The 22390-nt window shown below is 37.1% G+C and overlaps 1 protein-coding gene across 4 annotated transcripts in view; it reads left to right on the top strand.

Annotated features, from left to right (window-relative positions):
• WDR64 (WD repeat domain 64) overlaps positions 1 to 22380 on the top strand; it is a 72439-nt gene extending 50059 nt beyond the window's left edge. For 2 of the 4 annotated variants that reach the window (XM_065834262.2, XM_071806230.1), the window contains exons 16-30: positions 1049 to 1218; positions 2252 to 2425; positions 3305 to 3435; positions 4723 to 4815; positions 6525 to 6618; positions 8202 to 8232; positions 9503 to 9612; positions 11002 to 11107; positions 12725 to 12786; positions 13188 to 13297; positions 14232 to 14420; positions 16631 to 16730; positions 18398 to 18478; positions 18659 to 18692; positions 19421 to 22380. In XM_065834262.2, the coding sequence (XP_065690334.2) occupies positions 1049 to 1218; positions 2252 to 2425; positions 3305 to 3435; positions 4723 to 4815; positions 6525 to 6618; positions 8202 to 8232; positions 9503 to 9612; positions 11002 to 11107; positions 12725 to 12786; positions 13188 to 13297; positions 14232 to 14420; positions 16631 to 16730; positions 18398 to 18478; positions 18659 to 18692; positions 19421 to 19470 (1535 nt within the window). In that variant the 3' untranslated portion in view covers positions 19471 to 22380. The remainder of the gene's footprint in view (positions 1 to 1048; positions 1219 to 2251; positions 2426 to 3304; positions 3436 to 4722; positions 4816 to 6524; positions 6619 to 8201; positions 8233 to 9502; positions 9613 to 11001; positions 11108 to 12724; positions 12787 to 13187; positions 13298 to 14231; positions 14421 to 16630; positions 16731 to 18397; positions 18479 to 18658; positions 18693 to 19420) is intronic. The other 2 variants (XM_071806231.1, XM_071806233.1) reach the window with 2 other exon arrangements.
• The last annotated feature ends 10 nt before the right edge of the window (positions 22381 to 22390 follow it).

Raw genomic sequence — 22390 nt, 5'->3', positions numbered from 1 at the left:
TGGGCTCTGGTACTTTGCTAACCTATTGCTTTCTGGAAGACTATCTTCAAAACTCTTGATCTGAGAAGGCGTTTCCTCGTAGGACTTAGGACCTAGATCTGTAACTGAATGGCTGCAGATGGAGAACAGTAGTTTTTTTGATTTTATAGCATCTAAGCTCAATTTTGTAGTGTCTACAGGCACTGAACACTAGCATATATACGTATATATATACATATATATATACATTTCCTGAGTTTTTCAAGTGTTATTTAGGCTGTGTCAGTTTTAGGTAATGTGACAAGACCTTTCCAGTACACAAGTACTACACTGAATTCTGCAGCAAACTTTAATCATTTTGTAATCTGTTTACATGACTGAATAATTCTTCTTATATTAAAGTGTTCCAGAGTACACACTAGAAGTATCAAAATATATGACATATATGAAAGCTGCCTCACATAAAAAGGAGACAGCCTTTCCCACACACCATACTGGCTAATGTTTCTTGTTTATAGTTGGGAGCAGAGACTGCACCCTTTATGCATCTTAAAAGCATGACAGAAGGTGAGTGCTACTAAGTCTTACAAAAGTGAAGTCCTACGTAATAGCTGCTTCACTTAATTCTGTAGCTCCCCTTCCCCACTAGCTCTATGGAATAAGTCCAGCAACCAGGTCCCTCTACTTCTGGCTGTAGCTCAGAACCTGAAGTCTTCTGCCCAGACTTGCTTGCTCTCTGATGATGTTAGTCCAGAAGCAGTAGTAAGATAGGCAGTGGTCTTATATCCTGGTCTACAGCACAAAACAGAGATGGTAAAAGAAGAAAAACTGGTGGGGCTAGTAGTGAAGATGTTTTCTGGTAAGTTTTTTGTCCCTAAGAGTACTTTCCTAAGAAACACTTGCATTGTTACAGCTTTTGAAAGACTAGTGACCTAGCTCTGAACCTTCAACTGGATTTTCTTTATTCTTCTCCTTTCCCTGTTTGTTCCAGCTCAAGTTTCTGACTTTGAATAACAGGTTATTGTTGAAATTTCATTCCCTTTTGTATATCTTTCTCATCCATGTGTAGGAACAGTGAAAATTTGGGAGTTTGAAAGTGGACAGGAAGTTAAAGCCTTGCCTTTGGCCCAGCACTGCAAAGAAAAACATTGTCTGCTGAAGATAGTTTATCTGAAGGCTAAGAGGAGTCAACATGCACTTCTTGTTTTAGAGAAGAGTGGGAAGATGAAAATTATTCAGGTTTTTCAAATATACTTTTTAAAAAATATTCTAATTTCATTTGGTAGCTCCTAATTTTTGAGGTGAACCAGGACTTTTGCCTTAATTAGTAGATAAACTTTTAGAAAATGTCAGGAACAGTCCACTTTCTGCATGTCATCAAATTCATTTTCTGCTTTTCTCTCTAAGTGTTAATATGTTCATTAGTCCATTGCTGGTTTTCAGCATTCTGACAATTTCTTTCCTTGCATTTGCTTTTCTGTTTGTGGTCAAGGTTTCAGCAGTTATAGATCCTTTAAGGCAGAGGTGTCAAACCCATTTTCACTGGGGGCCACATCAGCCTCACAGTTGCCTTCAAAGGGGAGTAGTAGGAGTAGCTACATTTATACAGTCCTAAAATTACATTCGGCCCTTTGAAGACAACCATGAGGCTGATTTGGCTGTCGGTGAAAATGAAATTGACATCCCTGCTTTTAAGGCAAAAGCTTTAAAATATTGCTGTTGTTATTATAAACAGTGTTTGCCCTGTTTATCCTGAAAAAAAAAAAACCTTCAGTATCGACAAGATGTTGGCTAAAGGATTTTTCTTTTTTTGAATAAAATTACTGGAATAAGACTACTTAAGAAAGAAAAAAGACAGTAATAAGTCCGATTGATTTGCTTGGCTCGATATTGAGAGTCTACTCTGTGTTCTCACGCAATTGGAACAACCACCAGTTTTGCTGGTATGATAGATATGAACTGATGTTAATGAAATAAGCAGCTATAACTGCAGAGGCGGCTTACTTCAAGGGAGTAGTTAAACTGAGTAAAATCAAAAGCTCTGAACTCCACAGCTGGGCAGCTTCTAATATAACAGTACGTAATTTAAAGCAAGCTGGAATATCTCTGGCCGGCACTTCAGTTTGCAGTGTAGGCATATGCTAGGTGATACCTGTAGTAGTTTTTGTAGTTTGGCACAAAAACCAGCCTTTTAACACACGTTTCCTGATAATTATCTTGTGAATAGAGAAATGCTTTCCTTCCTCTTTCATTAAGTCAGTTATTTTACTAGGGTAGCTCAGTTCAAACATATCTATATGTAACATGGATGCTTCCTGAGGCAATGTTGTTTCCACGACGGAATCCAGTTGTGTCGCTGTCACTGAAAACTGACACCTTACAAACACATTTCTTTCCGGATATCGAGCTGCCGTCTGACACCAGTTCTCTGAGGAATGATACAGAGGTAAGACACTCTCCAAAGTTCCACATCGTTTAAAGAATATTGGAAAAGGAAATATTTACAGTGCCCTCAAGGATTTCATGTTTTAGCAATGGGATAAGAACCAAATAAGTATTCCAGACTTTTCAGTACACTGAAGGTCTAAAATCACCTAAGAAAGTGACTGTTTCTAAGGGCTATATCTGCCTAATTATCGATTTCGTAGTTGTTGCTGCAGCTGCTCTGTACATACTCTTCACATTGCTGTACAAAACAGGAAGTGGAGGTTCTTGTATAAAGTCTTCTAGAAATGAAATGCCATTCATTACTATAGCTAGGCTTACCTTCAGTAATACCGGCACATAAAGATTAAGCTGGGTGTTAAAGTAATTTCTTTTTCTCTTCTTATTCCTTTGGTAAATTTAGATGTCAAATTTATGTTTCATTTGTTGTCCAATTTAACTTGACTAGTCCAGAAGACTTACATTTTGCTTTGTATAATTTCACTAACTCTGTAACAGGTCTGGATGATGTTTATGGAAAGGTCATTATATTTCTGTTCAGTGACTTATTCCTTTCACCTGACTAGAGTATCTCCATAGATGCCTACTTCTGATGAATTTTCAATTCTTACAGCTGTTTTTACATGCTCTAATTGCAACTATGCTGTAGATAACAGGTTAGGGAGGCCCCTGTCCTCTGCAGCAGGGAGTCTCCCAACTCTGTCACTCTGCATCCTTCTGGTGCTTCTGTGTAGCTCGAATACAATAGTATCATACCATTCAATATGCAGTTGTTGTAGGCACTGTCAATTTAGGCATCTTGTTAAACTGACAGTTGAAACATTTCACTCTCTAGTGTCCACATTGCTCTTACTCAATTTTTTTTTAATGTTCCTTGTAGCATTTTGTACCCTCTGTGGAAAAGAAGTGTTTTGATGTTTTAAAAGAAGGAGGATACAGTTTGATAGCTACAGGAAGTGAAAATGGTGCAATAATTTTGTGGGATTTTGAATCTGCCTCTGTGAGATGCATGTAAGTATTTCTTTCATGGAGGCATTTTGATCTCCAGTATTTCATACAAACTTTTCAAATGGCATAGTGGAAATTCTAAGATACCCAATGATAAAGGGTGATGGACAAGCAGGAGTTAAAGTAGCAATTTATGTGGAGTACCCTACTCCCACTTCAAATTACTTTGCTAGCTAGTCCTAACATTGCAGATAGGAGAGGTGATCAAGAAAGGGAGTCATTTGGGGAAGGGATGATGTAATTAAGAATAGTGTTTTAAAATAACTGAGCACTGCCACTGATGGAAACTCCCACTGTGTAAGTCACTCTGTCATTGACTCGAGGCTGCTACTGAGCTTTGGAAACATTCTTATTTTGGAAGTTTTGTGTTTGGGAGGACACCTGGAAATAATGCAGCTTCACATGATAATGGCAGATGTTCAACATTATCAGCATCAGTATCATTGTCTATACCTAGAAGATTAGAAGTCACATTCAACAGGGAGAAATCTGAAGTGCTTTGGGAGGCTTGGGAGTAAAAATCTTTCACAGAAAGTGACAAAATGTGAGCATAGGATAATTCCAGATACTCTCATGCAGATTAATCTGATACATCAGTAAAGTGAACAATGACAACATCTGGTTAGACTGAGTGGGGCACCAAAGCAGTATTTCTGTGTTGGTGATAGAATACATAGCTTTTTAAGACCATACAAAGTTATTATTTAACTATTTTACCCAATAGTTTTACATCATCTTTCATGTGTAAAATTGGCATGTTTATGACAAAGTGAGCTGAGTTTTTCTGTACCATGGGAAATAATCAAAACTTAACTGCAGTTCTGGCTCTGTCTCTTCCTTTGTTTTGCCTCCCCATATATGAGGGAGCCAATTCATGCGGATGCATGGAAGACAGGAAAATCAATGCTTTTTGAGTATTTTACGCAGAGTTCACATGACTGGTTTGAATGCCAGGAGCAAGGTACTTTTCCAACATTAACTTAGCTAGTTAACGTCAACATAAGTTACTTTACTTCTCTCTTAAATACTAATTCTCAAGGAAATACTAGGCTGAATGAAATGTTCATCATTCCATCAGGTCCCTGTTTTTCCTGGCAGAGGCACATTCTGTACCTGCTGTTCAGTGACATTAATCCATCATAACTGATCAACTGATTCTGAAAAACTGTGTCTGAAACTCTTAGGTGACATGCATTCTGCAAAATAAAATGCTTGATTTTTTAGGTTAGAAATAAAGTCTGCAAATTTTTCCGGGAACAATACGCAAACTATGTGATTCTTTATTTTCAGGTTTAAAATGAATGAAGACAGGCAGGATTCAGTTCCTCAAGCATCTGGAGTCAATGCCATATTATTCCTTGTACACAGTGCTTTCTTTCCCAGGTAACTGGGTGCATTTTATCTTCCTTCAGGACAGGCACAGTCATTTGGTATTTTGCTGAAGTAAACTGATGTAACGTTTGTCCAAGACAGCTGATTTAAGTCGATATTTTATTTGCATTTAATTAATTCAAGTTAAAGCACTTAATTAGTTTTCCTATCCTTACACTTCTGTAATGCTTATCAATCCAGATTATGTTCTTTTTTTACCACTCCACTAAGCTATTATTTTGTCCTCTAAATGATCTCCTAAGTTTCAGTTCTGTTGAAGAATTCCGCAGAAGTCAGTTTTTGTCAAGTATCCGTTTTCCTGTGTAGTGTACCTTCTTTGATTCTTATCTCAGTGAGATAACTTTGAGTGACAGCAGGTTTTTTCTTTATTTTAAACCCGATATAATCTTCAAGCTATAAGATATTCTCAGCAAACAGAGCAAGAGGCAAGCTCATTGTGTGCAGCCTCAAGTTTCATCTTAAGCTAGAAGATGGCATTGGTTGGTAGTGTTGGATGGAGAACAGAATTTTCACCAAAAATGCTCATTTTGAGAGAAAGGTATTGCACCTGTACATAACTTCAGAAGTGCTTGATTTCCAATGGATATGCCAAGGCAATGGTAGCCAGAATGACTCTCTATGGTTTAAAAACTTATGCAGCTTTAAGATCTTAAGCATTTAGGCAGGTTTTTTGCTCTTCTGCATCGTAAAGATAGTTTATGGTCTTATGTTGCTTTAAAACCTTCAAGTAGCTTATATATTTACTACACCCCTAAATGTACCAGTGCCACATAACTGAACATAAATGTGCTTTTTGATATTGCAGCTTAATGATTACTTTAAGAAACCCTAAGTAAATTAGAAATGTGGTGATTACAATTCACTAATAGAATTTTTTTATAAATCAAGAAAAGTTATTATTATACTTAATCAGAAGGATTCTACACTGACTTTGCATCATAGAGGCTTAGGATTTTTTGTATGTACTGAGAAGGTACCTGGATGAATTTGACTGTGATCATATACATGCACACAATGTTCAAGAATGCTGTCAAGTTTGTAAAATCAATCACTGAAAAACTACAAAGTCACAGCCACTTGTCCAAATTTAAGTGGGCTACCCCAGCTGCATTCTTCCTATATGGGTTTTACATTACCCCAGTTATCCAGATACTCTTGTCAAAAACACAACAGCTTTGACATTGGTATAATTTATGTCGCAAGAACCTCTCATTAGCTCAGTCAGAACTAGTCTTGATTCAGAAACACAAACATTGAAGACTACATCCAAATTTTTTTCCTGAGTTTCTTCCACAGAATCCCATTTCTGAGAATTTTCTTTACAGATTGAAAATAAATTTCCATAATTAGTTGAAAACTAGTTGCAGAGCAAAGTACCATGTAAAATGAAAGGGAACAAGCTATTGGCATGCACTGAATTTTTCCCCTTCACTTCTTGAGAATGAACACCAATGTTAAATTGCATTTACTGTGGATTTAATTTGCTCAAAACTCCCAACAGGACAGGTTGGCTGTGTAATACGCAAATACTGCCTAGTTATTGGATAAATTTCTAAAACACCAACAGCCCTTTGTCTAACCAATCTAATCAACTCAGGCATTATTTTATTATGCTTTATTACACTGGATTATGTTGATTTCCAGATAGCAAACAGTATCTTCAAGAATGTCAGTGATCTCCAATAATTTCTTTCATGCAGGAGAAGTAGTTCCCTGCTCTCTCTTACTGCTACTGGGAGGCGTGGTATCAGCATTGTTTCGGAGCACAGGGGCAGTTCTTTGAGCCAACGTCGGGTAGGTATAGTGGCTTCATCAATTCGGTAGCATTCCAAATACATTTCTATTTTCATTTTAGTTTTGGTTTTAAAATCCTGTTGCTTACTAAATTCCCTCCATAAAGCCATGCACAAAGCTAAATATCAAGAATTACAGAGAAATGAACCTTTTTCACCTAAGCTGAATAAGGTGGGGAGTTAAGAACACCTTCTGCCAAGCAGCTGGCTCTGTGATACATGGAATAGCTGACTATCAAAGTGTATGTCAGATGCTCATCACTAACAATTCTGACCTTCAAATAGGGAAGTAGAAGAACTCAAAGGGGAACGTAAAACACACAAATTATGAAGTATTTGAATAAAAGTAGAACCACATCTATATTGCAGCCACACTTTCTTGGATACATTCTTTCAAATAACAGTATGGTATTTTTTTTTAAATTTACCATCAAGATGCCAATGTCTCAATCTGTGTATTTTTGCTAAGGATGGGCTTATGATTGTTGTGACACTTTTTGTCCTTTTATATGAGAAGATCATGCCATATCTGCAGAGCAACAAATAGCAAGTGGGCATAAACAGTAAAATCCCACTACCTCTCAGATTCTTTCCAGCATATTGTTTCAGCAGAGCATGGCACTTTCATAGATTCCCAAGTAGACACAAGCCTGTCATCTGGAAAATAAAGTATACAATATCTTGTGCTATGTAGTTATTAAAATAATGAAATGGACAGTTATTTTCAGCTCTTAAAAAGATCCGCAGAAGCCAAACACATCAAGCCTTATAGATCAATAGGTAGGATGAGATTGAAGTGGCTTGTCCTCTTCTAAGACACATCAAACACTCATGGCTGAATAGTTTTTCCTGCCTTATTTGACTTGACAATTTTTGAGACCAGTATACCTATTACTGTCAGCCTTGGGGGATCCTCAGAAGCCTATATAGAATCATAGAGTGGTTTTGGTTGGAAGGGACCTTCAAAGCTCATCTAGTCCAAGCCCCCTGCAATGAGCAGGAACATCTTCAACTACATCAGGTTGCTCAGAGCCCTGTCCAGCCTGACCTTGAATGTCTCCAGGGGTGGGGAATCTACCACCTCTCTGGACAAATAGAGTAAGGCACAAATGAAAGACTGACAATTCTCATACTGAAGATGCAGACTTGTGTAAATGTTATTGCTATTTATGCACTCTGTTCATCTTTGCTCAAGACAGTAACAAGACTACATGCATGTTCTGAATTAAACTCTCTAAGTGAGAGATCTAGGTTATATTCACATGACTGTAAGTGACTGACTTTGCTTTTCCTAAGAAATTAATGCCATTCAGTCAAATTTACCTTTAGCATGCTTCTAAATTCCTATCAATTCCTATCACAAATTTCATTTGTGACTTGTTTATCTGTGATTTCAAATCTCTTCAGGTGAAATGCTTCTTGTTTTCACTCGGTGCTGCCCCAGATTGAATGGAAATTGGTGGAATATTTGAATCCTTCAATTAAAAAAACAAGTTCTTAAAGTAATTTCAGCTAGAGAACTGTTCCGCAGTTACACCCAAGTTCCATTATCTAATTCTGTTACATTTCATTCTTTACTTTTAGGAAAATGCAAAACGTGATGAAATAGCAACAGGTATGGAAATATGCTTTTCATTCTCTTTGCTGTTGATCCATGTCTTTTGCCCAGATAATGTAGCAAATGAGTTTTTCAGTTTGTCTGGCAAACTGTGTTTAAAATAATTTGGATATCATTGGTATGTGGATGACACACCTCAATGTCTTCTGCTTCCTCCTGATTTGCAGTTATTTCCCAAAATCCAGGCCAGGATGCAGGACATACAAGGGCTCAACAGCTGGTTTTGTTTTGTTTTGTTTTTTTCTAAATAGACATGATTCTGAAAGCCTTGCAGAATTTTGGAATGCCAACTATACACACTTCTCTTCCACATAAATATTCGAGCAATGAATTATTGAAATGGTACAGCAAGAGCCAACTTGAATCAAGTATAAGTGAACAGCCTCACAGACAAAATCTTCAAAAGCAAATTAAATTTTAGAAGGAAAAATGTTCCCTAAAGTATATACCTTTAAAATAACACAAACAAGAGAGAGCCAAGCACTTAAGAGTTAAGGCTGTGCAAATAAAGTCAGTGAATTTGCAAGAAGCAAATAATCTAGATTCTTCTGAATCCTTCAGACATCCTCTGCTGGAAGGCAGACTTCCCCAGTAACAAGAAATTTGATCATCTGAAATGTGGAGTTAAGCTGGATTTATTTTGCAAAGAAAACATGCCCTGAAATCAGACTATCCCTAAGCCTTGTAGCTGCTCAATAAAATAGACATTCCTACATCCACTGAATGTCCATTTCACTGAGGACCTTCATGGGAACCCCCAGCATCTCCAGCTCTGGGGAAGTCATAGCAAGAACTCCAAAAAGGTTCTCTGTGACCACCACTTTGCATTTAGCATGTTTTGCACTGGAGAAGTAAGTATAGAAATCTATGATTACAGAATTACTTCGCTTCATTGCCGAATTTATAGTGATCTCTAGAAGCCTTATGCAGAGGCTGCAGGATGGCCTGATGACATCTGTCCTGCACTCCTTCTCTGCTCTCACCAGTGCTTGCGGTTTCTGTAAAATTTGTTGCTATGCTCTAAATAAGCTTGCCCTCCATCATAGAGCAATGTTCTGGCTGGTTTAGATAAGATCATGAAGATTTTTCTTATTTAATTTCAGTTGTCTTTTACCCATATCTGTATTGTTTTCAGAGTCATGCCATCTTGATGATGGAGTTTATTTTCAAATTTACTTTTTTATTTTCTAGTGTTACATAATTTCTGTGCATTCAAAAGCAGTACTAAAAATAGTCGACAAAATGTCTGATCATTTGTGTTCCAAAGCAGAAATCACAACAGAGATGAATGCACTGTTATCCGAAGCGGTAGAAGAACACTCACCGATCCTGGCTTCTGCGCATGACAATGGCTCTATCTGCCTATGGAGTATTCAGGTAGTTATCTGAGTGTTTTTGTGATGGGACTGGACCACTGAGAAGATAATTCTACTAATCTTTGGAAACATGCTTTTTAACTAGCAATTACAGCAGTGGATATTTTACTGGATTTTTTTTTTTTTTGTTAATTATTTCTTCCATGGACACAAAATAGTTCTGCTTTAATAACTGCAGCAGGGAGTAACAGCAAGTGGAAAATGAAGAAACATGATTTGAAATCATTACAACAAAAACAGACTGTAAAGTTATGTGACAGTCCAGAAGTTGATTTTTCACCCACAACATTTACCTTCTAACAAAGGATGATCGGCAAAGCAGTGTCCTGCTGTCAGAAGAGGAGAAATATGTCTGGAACATTGCACAAGCCAGCTAGCACTAGTAGGGTTACAAATCAGGAGAGAATAGTATCCTAACACACAATGTCTACAGCTATAATCACCTTGTAAAGCCAGTCATGCAACAGCATGCCAATGGTTTAGTTGTCATATCACCTCAGGTCTACAAGGCTCTATTCCAGAAAATATGTTATAAGATGCAAAGTATTACACATGCAGCAAGAAGGGGAGTACTGTGATATGATTGAGTAATATTGGTCATTATGGCAGACAGTGATCACAATACGTCAGCCATGTCAGGGTTTAACTGGAATGCCAGCAAAGGCAAGTCACAGAGAGGATTTTTCAGAAAGATGGTGAGGTACCTTTGCAGATCTTTAATGTAAAAATAGAATATGATGGTAAATATCCCCAAGTGCAGTAGGTGTGGGCTTTGTTGGGTTTTATTTTCTTCACAGTCGATATATTATTGTGCTTAGATTCCCATAGGAATCCCCAAGTTCAGTTGACAGTGATGTCATCACTGGCATGATTGTCATCATCATTACATGGATTTATCCTCCTTATCAGCAAGACATTCTCCCTCACAGTCTCCCAAACCTAAAGATGCAGTAACGGAGAAAGTGCACTGGTACTTACTCGAAAAATACAACAAGTTGGTGAAGGAGGTATCATGGGCCCATTTGCAGCAAGAAACAAATTTCAGTAGCAAACAAGACGCATACTGATGATATTTCATAGCAAATGAGAGTTAGATGGTGAACTAGGGGTGGGTACAACTGAACTGAATTGCCTGAAGAGTGAAATAGCTTGTTCTTTTGATGTAGAAGAGACAGCAATCCAGAAAAACACACCTCGGCTACCTTGGCCATTCAGTAGATTAGGAACCTACCTTTTTAGCAGCTTTCTGAAAAGAGCTGAATACTGCTGAATAGATCAAATCAATGGCACTCAGCTTCTGATGCACTGATTATAATTTTTTTTCATGTAGATATCATAAAGAGAAATATATATTTATTTAGTTATTTATTTATCTATTTATTGATTTTAGGGAAAGTTAGTGAATGAAATTTTGCCATTTTCAAAATATCCTTCAGTTCCTCTGACAGCACTCTGTACAGACATCTCCACTAAAATGCTTCTGGCAGGCAGTAAGGGTGAGTAAACATGTTAGTCATTCTGTTCAGGACAGTCCGCAGGACCACAAAATATCATGCTGTAAATGTGCCAGAAATGTGGAAATGAAAGTCCAAATGCATGAAAGGATGGTAAAGTTTAGTGTTAATAACATTATCAGTAGAATTATTTTAATAAAAGACATTACAATTTTCTTCATTCACGAGAACTACGTATAGTTTCCATTGGAGTTACTGTATTAATACAAAGGGTAAATATTACTGCTAAGAACAAGCAAAAAAAATCACATCTGTGGTAATAAGACTAAATGAAAGACTGCAGCTGTGACTGTATCAAGAGCCAGGATTCAGACACTGATATGGAGTACATAGTAATGGTTTCAGCAGTATGCTGCTATATAAAGAAAGGAAGCACTTGTGGCCTATGCTAGCAGCTCATTATTAGACTTATAATTTCACACCAAATCTGGTTTTCATTTGGCAGAAAGTCCAAGAGTTTATCTGCTGTCTGATTCTCCTCCAAACCTTTAGAATCACTCTGGCAAATTTCCTTCTGCCTCTGTCATATGAGATATTTGTCCTTTAATGTGTCACTTTTATTCTAAAATACCTATCAGAACTGTTTCCTGCCAGCTCCCTGCTCTTATGCTGTCAGAAGTTGGATGGAGCAAGCTGGTTTTTTTCCATTTTTTTCCAACTGAGCAGTAGCTTGACATTGATGCTGAAAATGAAGAGCAGTTTCCACTCCCCATTGACTAAAAGGAGACTAAATGAGTTCAGGAAGGCAGCATGCACTGAACAGGATTTTAATTACTTGTGGAAAAGAATCCACCCTATTATCTATTCATCTGGCACTTTCCCTTTGTCCTTTTGTGTTTGTGTCACTGTCTATTTGCTTTTCATGTTTTCTGCACCCTTCTTTTTATCTGCAGTGCTACTATCAATTTATTGTTCCCATTACAGCTTTTTCCTTGTTAGGAAAAGGTCAACTTCTCTGTCAGCCTCCTTGCTTTCTTGCAAGTGTACAGTCCTAGAAACCAGATGTGACCAGTATGAAATGTGGAATTAGACAAAAGATTCCTCTGTCTAATAGTAGAAACATGACATAAGAGACAACTTCAACAAGAAAGAGGGATCCTAGGCAGGAAAGCGGGCAGCTGTGGGTCATAAAGAAAATGGTTCTTTGATTCTAGCTTCACATGAGTCAACTAAAAGGTTGTAAAACATTAAGCTTTCATTATGTATGCAATTAATCAAACTTTGTGCATTTTGCCAGTATTGAAAAACAGTTTCATCCCCCGGAAGCTCTAATACCTAGTTTGTGCAACAGATAACTGTCTTGACAAGATTACTCTTATTTTATACCCGTATCACTTTCTTTCAATTTCAAAACTATCCAGTTAATGACACATTGCTCACAAAGAGTATAGATATTTCTTTTCATATTAACAAATAGCCCATTATTTTCTACTCTGTGCTTGACAATGACATAGTGACATTCACCTTAAAATAATTTTCACTGGCCTATAATCTCTGCTTCATTCTGCCCAGTGTTTACCAAGAGCATATGGCAGCAATGAGTGAATGTGTAGCACTGATGAAATTTATTGATTTTTTGCTTTTTCCTTTCTTAAACAGAGGGACATATTATGTGCTGGAGTATTGAATCATTCTTAGAAGATCCACAAAATCCTAAAAATGTAAGGCAAAATCTGACAGATTTTCTTAATTTGAACAGTATACCAAGATAAGACAAACAGAAAAAATCATTCAGAGTTCTACGGGGACTAAAAGTGCTTACTTCACATAAAGGTCATGTCTTTTGCTTGAAATAATAACTTGATGCTGTGAAAAACAAGAAAAACGTAAGTAAAATGTTGTTAGCATTACTCTGTTGTGTTCAAAGAGGCTATTTTAAGAATCAAGTTTTCCGTGTCCCGGAGTGGTGTTTCTATCATATGCCATTTGCCCGCTGTTTCATGGAGGGATTATTTTTTCACCTCTTTTAATTTTCAGAAAGCCATGCTAATAGATCCATTAAACAACCGTGGTGGCACACAGAACTGCCTGAAATATGGTTATGTTTCTTCTTTTCTCTCAGCAAATAAAGGAGGAGCTCTGCTGGAGGGCACACCCTACTGAAGTGGTTGACTTATTTCATGAAGAGGAGAAAAATGTGGTAGTGACAGCATCTGTTGATGGTTCAGTCAGGTACAAAAATACCTAATGCATCTTACTGCTATGACGAATCAGTTGAACTGTCTCCAAAGTTCCTCTTCTTATTGGACTTGTATATAGGCTAGAACTTAAATAAAATAGAATATTGGGTGCATTTTCTGTTCTGAACTTGAAAGAATTAATTTTTTCATGTAACACTTCCAGTTTTCTCAGGAAGTCAGACCTTTTGCACATTCTTATTTTCTTTCAGCAAGGTGACCTTGAATGCTTAGGCAAAGGTCCCGATGTTTTAGAAATGACCTCCTGTTCTAATCCTATTTTAGCTTTTAATATTTGTTAAATTGACATGAATCCTAAGCATTGTGTCTAACCAATGGTTATGTAATTCAACTATTGCAGTCTGAATATGCTTTATAGACAACTGTAATTCTTTCTTGGTTAACAAGTACATTTGAAGGAGGTTCTGTTGGATTTTTGGGAGTATCAATGAGGAAATTTTATGTAGATCCTGCTCTGGTGGCAGTACCTTCCTGTAGGAACAATCCAAGATATTGGTGTCTTTACTTCTCAGTTTTGTAATTATAAAGATGAAATGTTTGTTTGTTTTCCAATTTTTACAACATCCTTCTGAGACTTTTTTACCATTGGATTATCTACATTATAGACAGTGGACTTTATGTCTTTTTCTTTTTCTTTTTTCTTTTTCCTTTTCCTTTTCTTTTTCTTTTTCTTTTTCTTTTTTCTTTTTCTTTTTCTTTTTCTTTTTTTTTCCTTTTCTTTTTCCTTTTCTTTTTCTTTTTTTCCTTTTTCTTTTTCTTTTTCTTTTTTTAACGATTAGCATACTGAACTCTAGAACAGTGCTACAGAACTTGATAATGTAGATAGATATTTTCTCACTTTTGTTCTACTTCTAAAAGTATCAATTTTTCCTTTTTGTCCTTTGCCACTGCTTTCGCTATGTATGCAGGCTGTGGCACGCCATGAATGGATACTATATTGGTTACTTTGGACAACCCAGGACGTTTGACTTTTCAGATATCAGTCGGTTGATTTTGCCTTCTGATGTTAATAGCTTTCCTATTATAATTAAAGAGGAAAGCAAGCATATGGAAAAGAATAAGAAGTTTGAATATCCTCTCGTGCTGGACAGGAACAAGTAAGATCTCGTACATTTACATACATGTATGACTAGGGGAACAGTTCTGAAAATAGACTTTAAAAGCACCTTTCACCTGATGGTCAGAAAAGTATTAGTGTTTCCTATGAGTTATTTAGAAAAATCCTTTTTAAAAATATTTTTGCACAGCATGGATAAATCTCTTAATTGTTATGACTAGGTGACAGTCAGGATTAGGTGATGTTCAGGATATTATTTAAGTGATGACTAGATAATTGTCTCAGATTTTAGCCTAATTAGAGTCTTAATGTTATGTACACTATTCAGGTTAGCAGCCTGTTTCACTTCCAGTTCCACAAGCTGATATACTACTGGGATCCAAAACAATTTATTGAAAAAGCTTAGTGTGAATAGTTTCAACCGTAACCCAAATCCTTCTGTAAGAATAAACCAAATTTAATCTTTCAGTTTAAAAAATGGTCTTCTTAAATTTGCTGGGATGTTATGGATACATTCATGTACTTCTGATCATAATGTTCTGACAATGGCATAAGTGTTGTGTGTTCAATAGCAGTGTTGGACGTTTCTCCCTCTTGATAGAGTTCTCAGGGGATGTGGGTTAATTACAAGTCAAGCCAGAGAGCCTTGGTCCTCCAGCTTAAGTCACATTTCTGGTCCTGGAGCTCCCTGGTTCATTAATTAGTGGGTTGATAAAATGAACAGAAATAATGAACAGAAATAATGTCTTAAAGGCAACTTGCACTGTGTCTTTAGAAACAAAGCAGTCCAAATCTGTGAGAAATTACTTCAGGTCTTAAAAAGTCATGCATGCTCTAGTGGCAAGGTTTCATATACCGTGTGCGTTCTTAGGCTGCCTTTTAACCATATCACTTTGGGACAAAGAGAAATCCTTAGGGTGCTTTTCTGGTCCCCTATTAGGTTGATATCCTGCTAAGACTTATTATTCCATAGAGTTACTAATGTGAGTAGTCCCACTAAAGTCAGAACAGTAACTCATCAATACAGAGAAGTGCTTGGCTGTGTTTGAAGGACTAACCCCTGTAGTTCTTTTGAATAGTCAGCAGCTAGTTTGAAACCTCTGGAATTAAAGATAAAATAATTAAGCCAGCTAACCTTAAAGAAACATTCTATAAATGACATGTCTGTGTCAAACTGTGACAACTATTTGAGGACTCTTCAAATATTTCAGTAAAGGAGAATCGCTGTCATACATATAAAGTGCATTAATTAAACAGACTGGAAGAAAATTAGGAACCTGCTTAACTGAGTGGAGAACTGGAAAAAAAAAAGAAAAGAAAAGACAGTGCCACTCTGCACAATAGAAAGTTTCGGTCTTATTATTCTATATAGTCTGTGGGCTATCACCTCAAGAGTAACTCGATTTCTCTGGTTTAATTATACCAAATAGTGTAATGGATAGGTGTTACCTGTGGATGCTAGACTTTGTTCTCTACAGGATACAAAAGCTTCTCTTGGGTCAAATCAGTTACCTTCATGGTGCTATTACAATTTGCTTATTGGACAGCTGCCATATAAGTCACTAAGATAATAATGTAGAACTTCAATTAACAAATCAAGTTATAAATAGTATTAACAGATATTCCCCAAATGTGTGTATACCTGAAACAGAACAAACCCAGCTGAATAGCGTAAGTGCTTACAGTTTAAACAAGTGGTTCAGGTGATGTCAACAGGTAGACAGACCCATCCAGAAGAGTCTTAGTTCCTCTCTGTAGTTTATAATTCCTTAGGTTATATGATCTGGCTTATTTTTTCTGATTATAAATTATAAATGAAACTGTGTTAATCTACTCTAACAGACACACTAGATCATTTCTTCCTGTGATTAACTTTGGAAACCAGATACATGAGCAGAGGAAACCTTCTTTATTATGAAAGTGGCATATAGGAATTGTAGTCAGAACTGACAGAAATGCTGAAAAGCCATTATCAGACAGATTTAGCACCTAGCTGTGTTTTTTACATTAACATTTTCAGACTTCTAAAGATGACACGCCAGTATCTGTATTGACAAAGTGTCAGTGAAGCACTTCATGACACCTATGGAGGTCCTAATATAAATTATATTTTGAAGATATACATAATAATTTCTACTTAGGAATAATTTATACTTCAAAATAATTTTATTTTGTAGCCAGGTAAGAATGTTGCATTCAAAATTGCCATTTTGATAGAAGCATTAGATTTTTTCTGTCTTCTGTGTACAGGTGGAAGTCACTGACTAGATCACCTTCAGTTGTAGAAAAGCCTAAACTTGTGGATGTAATTCAGGACATGAAGTTCTTTAAAGCTCTGGCTTCTCCAAAGGTAGCTAATGCTTATAACAAATTTGGGTTTGTTCTGTGCAACATATAGGAAATGCAATGGTATTTCACATTTAGAAATGATCCATAAAGAACCCTACATATCCTTCTTATTCAATGGACAAGCTAGAATAAAAATGCATAAACAGAGGGATTGAAGAAACCTCTCTTGTTTTCATTCTCATTGTTTCACCCTGGCAGATTCCAATTTGGAAGGCAACACATACTGATTCACTTGTTTGGTTTAGCAACATTAAAAACCACTAGAATTTTTATATGCTCCAACAGAAATCCTAAATATCTTTAGTTTACTTGAAGGAAGTGTGAAAATACGAGAAAAAACAGTGAATCATTGGTTATATACAATAGTTCTTTTAGGGTTCCCAAGAAATCAGAAACCAGGAAAGTTCTGAGTTAGTTTAGGTATCGTTATGACTACTTTCTGCAAGTCTAATTGCATAATGGTGGATCTTCTGCATCTGTACCTGGCTTAGCCGTTAAAAAGTCATGAGAACAGATAAAACTTCTTCTCTTACAGTTGTAGTAGAAAAGGAAAAAGTGGCTGTGCAAACACCTAGAGGATCTCATTAGCTCAGTAGTCTGTCTGAAATGGGAAATGCCTAGTAATTAATGCACATGAGTCATGCTTAAAATTGACAGACAGACACTGGAAGAGATTCTCTTAGGAATGTTTTACATTATTGAAGATGTGGTATCTCTTAAACTGTTACTAACACAGCACATTCAGCAATATAGTAGTAAGACCATGAAAAAACATAAGTAGAAAATCTCTGTATAATGTACCATTTCAGATTAAACTAATGTTTTCAAATTTGATGGAAACAAGAGTTCTTTGCAGTATTTCAAGCTGTAGGTGCATTTTTGTTCCTTTTTGGAAGAGCATAAATTGCCTTCCTAGGGTGAAATCACAGCTATATCATGTAAAGTCAGCTTCCTTTCCTGTTTGGTCCATAAGTGTAATACATAGGTAAGTCTCAAGATTAATGTGAATGTGGATGAACTGTCAAGGTACCTGAGCTATTCTCCCAAATTCAAAGCTTTCAACAGTTAACAGCAGAAATGTCTTGTTCATCTGCATCTTTCTGAACTGGCTGCTTAAATGCTTGTGAGTTGCAAAGCCTAACAGAAGGACAGCCAGACTGACAGCCCTGTGATGAAGCTTTCATTTGGAAGGGAGTTCTTGCTCCATTACCCCTTTGCTAGAGTTCCACTGTCCTCTGATTGTGTGCATCCACCAAACTTCACAAGCACCCTGAAAATGGTTCCTTTTCTGAGCTTATCCAAGGTGTTAATAGGTGAAAGAACCAAGTCAGTGTTCAAAAGAAGCTTTAACTTACTTAGGTGATAAAAAGCAGTTTGCTGTTAACTGTCTTGATTTTGTGTCCCTTGGGAAGCTGGAAATTTGCTGGTTATGCATTTTCTACAGCAGAACTATGCTCCCCTCCTAATTTAAAAATAAATAAATAAATAAATAAAGGCAGCCTTTACATGGTACAAAGAAAACGTGTGCATAAACCATAATATTTCTTCATAGTAATGATATATATTAGATAGTATGAATGTCACCATGCAATTCAATGACAGAAGTGATGTCTTCATGACCTTTTGTCTCCAGCTAGTCATGCATTGACTTTGGCTTCCTTTGGTCAGATCCACAGACAGCCTTTGGAAATTTTTGAGTCTGGAAGCAAAGAGCCTGGTGCAGTATTTGGGTCTCTTCCTGTATATGAGGTAAGCACAAGTGTTTTCTGCCTTTTGTGGTGGCATTCATAGAGCGGAAGCCATTAGCACTAGGAAATTATTACAATCGCATACTCTGACATTCTGTTGTTAAGTGTCTGCTTCTCATTTTCATTTTCTGACATGGTTTGCATGGCTCCCTATCCAACTCCCTTCTCCATTTGGTGGAAGCTTGGGAAGCAAGCTGAAGAGTACACTCCACAAAGTGAGTATTCCAGACATTTACTTCTCCTGTTCAAACTCATGTCAGTAACTTTTTGCTCAAACTTGACTCTTTTAGCCAGCTCAAAATCTATTCATTCTTATCTGCACAAAGCTGTAAGTTAATACTTTTTTACGAGTACTATCGATTTATTGCAAGCTGCCTAGCAAGGCTTCCTAGGTTGTTCCTTCTGTGGAGAAAGACCAGAATGTCCACAGCCTTGTCTATCCCACCTGTCATAAGATGGAAAGAATCACCCCTAGCAGAGGTGCCGATCTCTTTCTATAGAGGGTATCTAGAGAACTAGTTCAGAAGAGACTCTTCACATCTAGATGGCCGGTTAGGTGGGATGAATAGGGAACTCTGCATTCAAATATACATGACTTAATGCTTGTGCATGCAGCATTTACATAGTAGCTCAGAAAACAGAAAACTCGGGAACACAATGTTCAAATAGTTGGCACATATGCTATTCTCTGACCATTAATATGCCTTGGAAATCTATGATTAGTTTTCTTCCAGAATAAGAAAATAAAATACAGGGGTTCTTGTGCCTTGGCAAGTTAGGAGCAACTACACTGAAGCCAATGGCACTGCAATGGATTTACAATAAAATGAAATCGAACTTTTTCTGTGAGCTACATGTACAGCACTACAAAACACTATCAAACTGGTCTGTTAACCTGAATATATTAATTAGTTATTGAAATTTTGCAATTTCTTTTTTAAAGGTCTTAAGCGGAACAAAACTGAGATGACAGTCCCATTGGATAGACAATGAAGACAGGTATCAGTGGAGAATAGGGTCAAAACAAATAAACATAGCATCTGTCTTCAGGAAAATGGATTAGCATGCTCCTTATTTCAATTTTTTTCTCTGTTGTTTTTTTTTTTTTTTTTTTTTGGTGTGTGTGTTGGTTTTTTTTTGTTTTCTATTATATTTAAATCCATTTGATTATTAAGTAGAACATATAGAAATCAAATATTTACATCTATTCCAGTCCTTCAGACAGAGAAAAAATTCTAATAAAGACAGTGTAGGATTATAACAAGGTACTCACAGAAAAGCCTGTCTCACTTCACTTTTTGCTGGTTAAGAAGGAAAAACACCTTACTATGATTAACTGCTTAAAGATTCAGAGCCATAAATCTGCAAAAATTCTTCTTTTGCTAGCCATATAGACTTCTCTGAAGAACAAGAAATGTTATTCCAGAGGTATTGCTCTAACGTTTCTCTCATGTTTCAAGAGCTTTGCTGTCCTTTGATAGGCAGAGTTGATGGGATGTTCCATAGGTAGGACACATATCCCACAGCATCCTGACTCCTAACAAGCCCTGTCGGCTCCAATAGGTTCTGCGCAGGTCTGGCTTCTGTGTCCCTGCAGATGTTCCCCAGGGCCTCTGGTTCTGTTTCCTCAAAGAGCCCCTATGAAACAAAAAGTCAGGGGAGTGTGATACAGAGAAATTGCACTTCACGCTCTGTGAGCCATTTTGAAGGCAGAAGCAAAACACAAATGGTACTCTCCTTTACCCATGTTCTATCAGTCTCCCAATCACACTTGACAGCAAAGTTAGCTGTAATTTGAGTTTTGTGAGTCTCTCAATATGAGGCAGATCTCTATAGCCTTTTTCTCTCTTTCCATCACAGTGGTTATCTTTTTCTTAAGTGTCTGCCTCAGAACTCCGTTTTATACTCACAATTTTATATGCATCAGATACGCACAAGGGGGTTAATATGCCCTGCTGCTTCTGCCTGTTAGTTCCTTGCTTGTGCTTTCCAAGAGCATGTTCATGCTCTAAGCCAGAAGAGTGCATGCTGACCTCATATTCAATTAATCATCTGTCATGATTCCCTAAATCCTTCCCAGCATTTCAGCATTCCAGGACAGTGTCATGACATGACACAGGTCACAGAATATATATTCTATCATCCTTTGTCTGGCTAAAGGTACAAATCCTTGCCAAGTGTGTCACCTTGGTGGGTATTTAGGATAATCCATGTAATTAGTGACATTATTACCTACTATTTTGGGGAAAATAGTGGGTTTTCTGTATTACTGGTAATGAAGGGTGTTTGACCTGCTGATCTTCTTGGAAAGACTGTCTTCTGATGAGCTCAATATACGATGACTTGCAATAACTTTACCTGTCTTCAACTTGTTACAGGGCTATGCTGGATTTTAAAGTAATACTGCTTTTGTTTTAAAGCAAAATATCTTGTGGGAGTATGTTTAAAAATAATATGATGAACTGTGCTGAGTCTGGCTGGTATGAGCCTAATTTTCTTCATAGCAGCCTGTATGGTGCTGTGACTAAAACAGTGTTGGTAACATCCCAGTGTTTTGGCTATTGCTGAGCAATTCCTGCACAACATCAAGATGGTTTTTTTCCACCCCCATGAGTAACCTGGGGTGCACAAGAAGCTGGGAAGGAACACAACTGGGACAGCTGACCTGAACTGACCAGAGCTATTCAATACCATATAAACTCTCACTCAGAAATAAGAGCTTATGGAATGGAGGAGGAAAGCAAGATGTTCATGGTTATGACGTTTGTCTTCCCAAATAGCCATTATGTGTGCTGAGGCCCTGCTTCCCAGGAAGTGCCTAAACATCTGCCTGCTGATGGGAAGTAATGGATTGATTCCTTATTTTGCTTTACTTGCACACACAGCTTTGCTTCACCGATTGAACTGTCTTTATCTCAACCCACAGTTTTCTCGCTTTTGCTCTTCCAAATCTCTCCCCATCTCACTGAGAGGAGTAAGCAAGGAACTGAGGGGGCACTTAGTGACTGCCAGGGTCAACTCACCACCTTAACCAACCTTATGATTAAAACTAAAATCAAGTTTGTCTGACAAACCAAGTGGCACCAGATAAAGTATAATCTGCCGTTTACCATTTGTGTTTCCCTCATACCCCCCGTGATTTAGCAGTTCGTGTATGAAAGGTAACACACCTGCAGTTCCCAGAGTCCTATTTGCCTTTGAAAGAGGTACATCAGCTCTCTTTCAGTTACAAGAAAATAGCCTAGTCTTCAAAGATTATTAAAAATGAACAGTTCAGGTTCAGAGAGCACCTCACCTGGCTTTTTTTTATGCTCTTTTGTGTTGTGTTTTATAGTTGGGTAGTATTTCTCTTTGGCATTGTCCCTATTTATAGTTAGAACTAAAGTATTTTACTGTGGTTGCAAGATGCAGACATCTCCCTTCTCTTCAGTTTATTTACTATTTACTTTCTCAGAACTGACTATTTACTCATTATTTTCTTTTTACCCAATCTTTAGGTAGGATTTCATAGGTTCTTAATTTTTGAATTTTAGTCTTTTCAGTCTTGCTGTCTGGTTCTTTGCTTTTTCCTTATTAATTGCCTATATTTTCCAAGAGCTGATTTGTACTCATGTCTATTCACACCACTATATTCTTAACTGTGCCGAAGAGCTCATCCAGAATGTAACAGTAACAATCAGGTGTTTAATCCTATGCTTAATGAAATCAATGGACCACCTCTCTGGGGGGAACCCTGCTGTAAGGAAAACTGTCAAAAATGCACAATATGTATGTCTTATCTTTAGCAGCCTTCCATCCTGTTACTACCTTACTGTTGTGCTATTTAAATGGTGACAAAATTACAGTGCTACAATGCTCTGAGACTTTTTTTCATAATTCATTAAATTAACAAGAACTGAAGAAGTTCAGACTG

Source organism: Patagioenas fasciata, chromosome 3 (assembly GCF_037038585.1).
Source record: "Patagioenas fasciata isolate bPatFas1 chromosome 3, bPatFas1.hap1, whole genome shotgun sequence".
Classification (NCBI taxonomy): domain Eukaryota; kingdom Metazoa; phylum Chordata; class Aves; order Columbiformes; family Columbidae; genus Patagioenas; species Patagioenas fasciata.
This window is presented reverse-complemented; position numbering and strand designations above follow the sequence as displayed.